The sequence below is a fragment of the Asparagus officinalis genome, chromosome 10 (assembly GCF_001876935.1).
Source record: "Asparagus officinalis chromosome 10, Aspof.V1, whole genome shotgun sequence".
In the NCBI taxonomy this organism is placed as follows: domain Eukaryota; kingdom Viridiplantae; phylum Streptophyta; class Magnoliopsida; order Asparagales; family Asparagaceae; genus Asparagus; species Asparagus officinalis.
The window spans coordinates 7,733,644-7,737,746 of NC_033803.1; the positions used below are offsets into that span (position 1 = coordinate 7,733,644).

At 35.2% G+C, this 4,103-nt stretch overlaps 1 protein-coding gene across 1 annotated transcript in view; it reads right to left on the minus strand.

The window, feature by feature from the left end:
- Positions 953–4,103, minus strand: part of LOC109826415 (endoglucanase 8-like) — a 7,541-nt gene continuing 4,390 nt past the window's right edge. Inside the window, exon 8 of the mRNA XM_020393449.1 lies at positions 953–1,332. Coding sequence (XP_020249038.1) covers positions 1,009–1,332 — 324 coding nt within the window. The 3' untranslated portion in view covers positions 953–1,008. The remainder of the gene's footprint in view (positions 1,333–4,103) is intronic.

A 4,103-nucleotide genomic window follows, 5' to 3' on the forward strand; every position in this document is an offset into this window, starting at 1 on the left:
TAATCTTCTTGGAAGGAATGTCTTCAAATCACACCAAGTTATATCAACCTCGTGACCTCTAAATCTCTCTTTTCTTGTGTGTGACCTTTCATCTCACATTGCTGCTTGTCTCCGTCACACTAGAGTCACTAGACAAGTTGAACTAAACAATCCTAGATGTTGAAATATCAGGTCAAATCCATTCACTAGAGAGTACTTAGTAGCAATGGCTGATATGAATATATTCCTCAAATTGCTGAGGCGCATCAATGTATATCCACAAGCTAAAGTGTATTAAATTGCTAATGACCCTTTAATATGGATTATTAGCTTATTAACATTAATTAGCATATGATGATGTCAACTGTGTCTGGTGTCGGTGGAACCAAAAGCATTGTAAGAACAGTAATTGCACTAATTCACATGAACCATTTTACGTAATGATTAGGTTACATTACGCAGGCACAAAAAGAGTGGTGAAAGAAGAAAATAAATTCAAAGAAAAAAATAGCTCAAAAGATAAGCAAAGACAAATTGAATATGTTGGATTTAAATCTAATTAAATCTATTTTTGGGCACATATGTTATATCAGCGTGTGTTGCTATCTTTCAGTTGACACGCATAAAGAGATCAATCAGGTAATTGAGTCAATGAGTATTTAAATATGTCATGGACTAAATGTGCGGATACCAGGTTATAATTATAATTTGATGAGGTGTCAAATTATAAAAGTACAACAACTATAAATAAGGGGTTATGGTCCCTAATCTAGGGTAACACTCTCATTCTCTCCACCCCCATCTAAAAAAAATTTCAAAAGAGAGAATCATTAAGATTAGAAGATCATCAAAACCCAAATTTCAGATCCGTGCAATGGATTCAGGTATTGCTTCCGCTCATTGTTGTTTTTATTCTCTTTGAATTAACCATAGTTTTATGGATTAGATCTCAGATATTTAGATCTAACAGAATACTGCTAAAGTTCGATGTATGAAATGGATCAGCCAATACAAAAGAATGAATCATCATCATGCCTTGGCATGAAAATATGCCAAGAGTCCAACCATGGGTGCATTTATGTAAGTGGTGGGCTCTGATTGCGTAAACATAGATCTCAAGTCGAGGTACTGATCATCCTCGTCGGGTCCTCCCACGATGGCTCCAACTAACAAGTTAGGATTGGGTTGACTGCTCAAGTAGAATGGTGTTCCACCCTTGCAAGTGATCTTCTCAGGATGCACGTCCATAGATGGTAGAGAGGAAGCCCGATGGTGGATCCTCTGCGGAAACTTATCGCCATAACCTACCATATAGGACATTTGTAATGGGTTGTCACCAAGAATATAATCCACCTGCGACATAATGCATCATCATTAGCAAATTATTTGTTGAATAGTACTTCATATCAATTCGAAACTCTGTGCACTAGCAGCTAGCTTTTATTTCAATTAATATGTTCGATACCTTGCGCATTGTATAGTGAAAAGAATTGATATTAATTGATGCAAAAAAAAAAATTTCTAACACTTCAAAAATTTCCTCTAACTCACAATAATAGCGATGCAAAATAATAGCTAACCCTAAAGGTTTTTGCCCCCTTCTTTTCATTCTTTCTTTCTATATTTCTTTTATTTTTTATGGTTGGGATTATTGAGGATAAAATGAGAGAGAATAGCGATACACTATCATCCCTTAAAATAGAACATATCAATATCACTAGTAGAAATCAACAAATTTTTGATGGGCACATCACCAAAGGCCAAGGCTGTCTATTTGACCCTGAAATGAACCGTCCCAATAGGAAATTTCTAATTCTATGGGCCTTTCGATACAATCAAATAGATTGCCACAAGGACGTCATATTCTAGGAGCCCAAATTATGTGATTGAATAAATCATTGTTTAGCCAATTCAGCTCTTACTACATGATCATTCAAATCAAATTTCTTTGTTATTGGGATAGGTGAATTTTTATGGATCCATCCTTGAAAGGAACCGGACATGATAAATTTTCCATCATCCGGCTTGAGCAAAAATAAAAGGAACAACAGAAATAAAACCATAGAAAATCTAACCATGTACGTATTTGGTAGGGGCATTCTGAAATTATTGTAGGAAAGCTCCCCGCACTTACTTCACTCTAAAAAATCACCCCCTGAACAATCCCCGCACTTACTTCACTCTAAAAAAGAACAATTTTTCAAAACAGCCCTATTTAAATTTTTATTTTTCAAAATCGACCCTTTTTTTTTATTTACCAAAACCGATCCGTTTTTTTGATTAGCAGCCTAATCACCTTCCTAAATAGTCGGGGTTGCCAACCCCGACTATTTAGGATATAAATTTTCAGGGTTTAAGGCTTCTAATTGGGTTTAACACCCTCCTAAATAGTCGGGGTTGGCAACCCCGACTGTTTAGGAGGGTGATTAGGCTGCTAATCAAAAAACGGGTCGGTTTTGGTAAATAAAAAAAAAGGGTCGATTTTAAAAAATAAAAATCTGTTTGGGGCTGTTTTGAAAAATTGTTCCTCTAAAAATTCACCCCCTGAGCAAACACGCGCTCTCTCTCTCACACATTCTCTCTCGTTCCCATAGTCCGACCGTTCGAGATCCCACAAGCAGACCCAGACCTAGTTCGCGAGCCGGTGGTATCCGCCCGACGTGGCACCCACAGCTAGCCGCCGCCACCCACATTCGTACTAACTGGAGCCCGTAGCCGCCACCATTACTCCCATTTTTTAAGGTATGATTGTATAGTATTTTTCAGTTTTATTATGCGATATAATGATTTATTTTTTGCTTTTGTATTATTTTACCAAATAAAAAGCCTAATTGACCTTAACCCTAACCAAACCCCTAACTTTGAAAACCCTAATCTTGACGCTAAGAGCTCTCATCAAAATAATTCTAACCAAAATAATCCTCATCCTAACATTACCCTAAATCTAGAACCTTAACTGAACTAATGTTTAACCTTTATCTCACCAAAATAATCCTAGTACTAACCTTGACTACATTACCCATGTCTAGAACCCTAATTCACCTAACTTTAACCCAAAATCACATCAATCCTAACACTAATTAACTAATTTAACTTTAAATAACTCATGTCACGACCCTAATTACTTTAATTAAGCTAATCGACCCAAAATAATGCTAATACTAACCCGAATACTATTACCCTAATTAAACTAACTTTAACCCAAATTTACCCTTAATCCTAACCCTAATTGAACGAATTTTACTTTAATAATCCTAACTAACCCTAATAGTTGTTAGTAAAATAATCCCATCAAAGTATGCCTAAGCCTAATAATATTATATTACCCTAACTCCATAACCCTATTTGAACGAATTTTACTTTAATAATCCTAACTAACCGTAGTAGTTGTTAGTAAAATAATCCCATCAAAGTATGCCTAATCCTAATAATATTATATTACCCTAACTCCAGGTAGTTGTTAGTAAAATAATCCCATCAAAGTATGCCTAATCCTAATAATATTATATTACCCTAACTCCAGAACCCTAATTAAACAAACTTTAGTACAAAGTATGCCTAATCCTAATAATATTATATTACCCTAACTCCAGAACCCTAATTAAACAAACTTTAGTAGTAATAACAACTTAATTCCAACTCTAAATAAACTAGTTTAGCATTAATATCCCTAATCCTAACCCTAATTATATTACCCTAAGTTTTGGACTCTTATTAAACTATGTTTAACTTCTAATTACAATCTACCGTTAACCCTAATTAAACGAGCATTGAGTAAACTAAGGAAATAAAATAGTTATAATTCCTAAAACCAGTATAACTTGTTGCAAGCGACGACACGGAGTTGTGCAAAAAGGTGGCAGATGGATTTTTCTTTTTTCCATTTTTAGTGTGTGTAGTGGGGGTGGGGCGTTTGAGGTATGCCGGAATGAAAATGCATGTACCTAAAATATTCTTGTACAATCTAGAAATTTGCTTTGACTGTGGTGAGTCTATTTATAGCTAAACTTTCAAATAGTTTAGTCGCATTTGAATCAAGATGATATCCTTAGTATTGTTGTACTGAGGACTAGGAGATACAACTATTAGCAGTGGCGGATCCAGAAAATTTTCTTTGTGTGTGT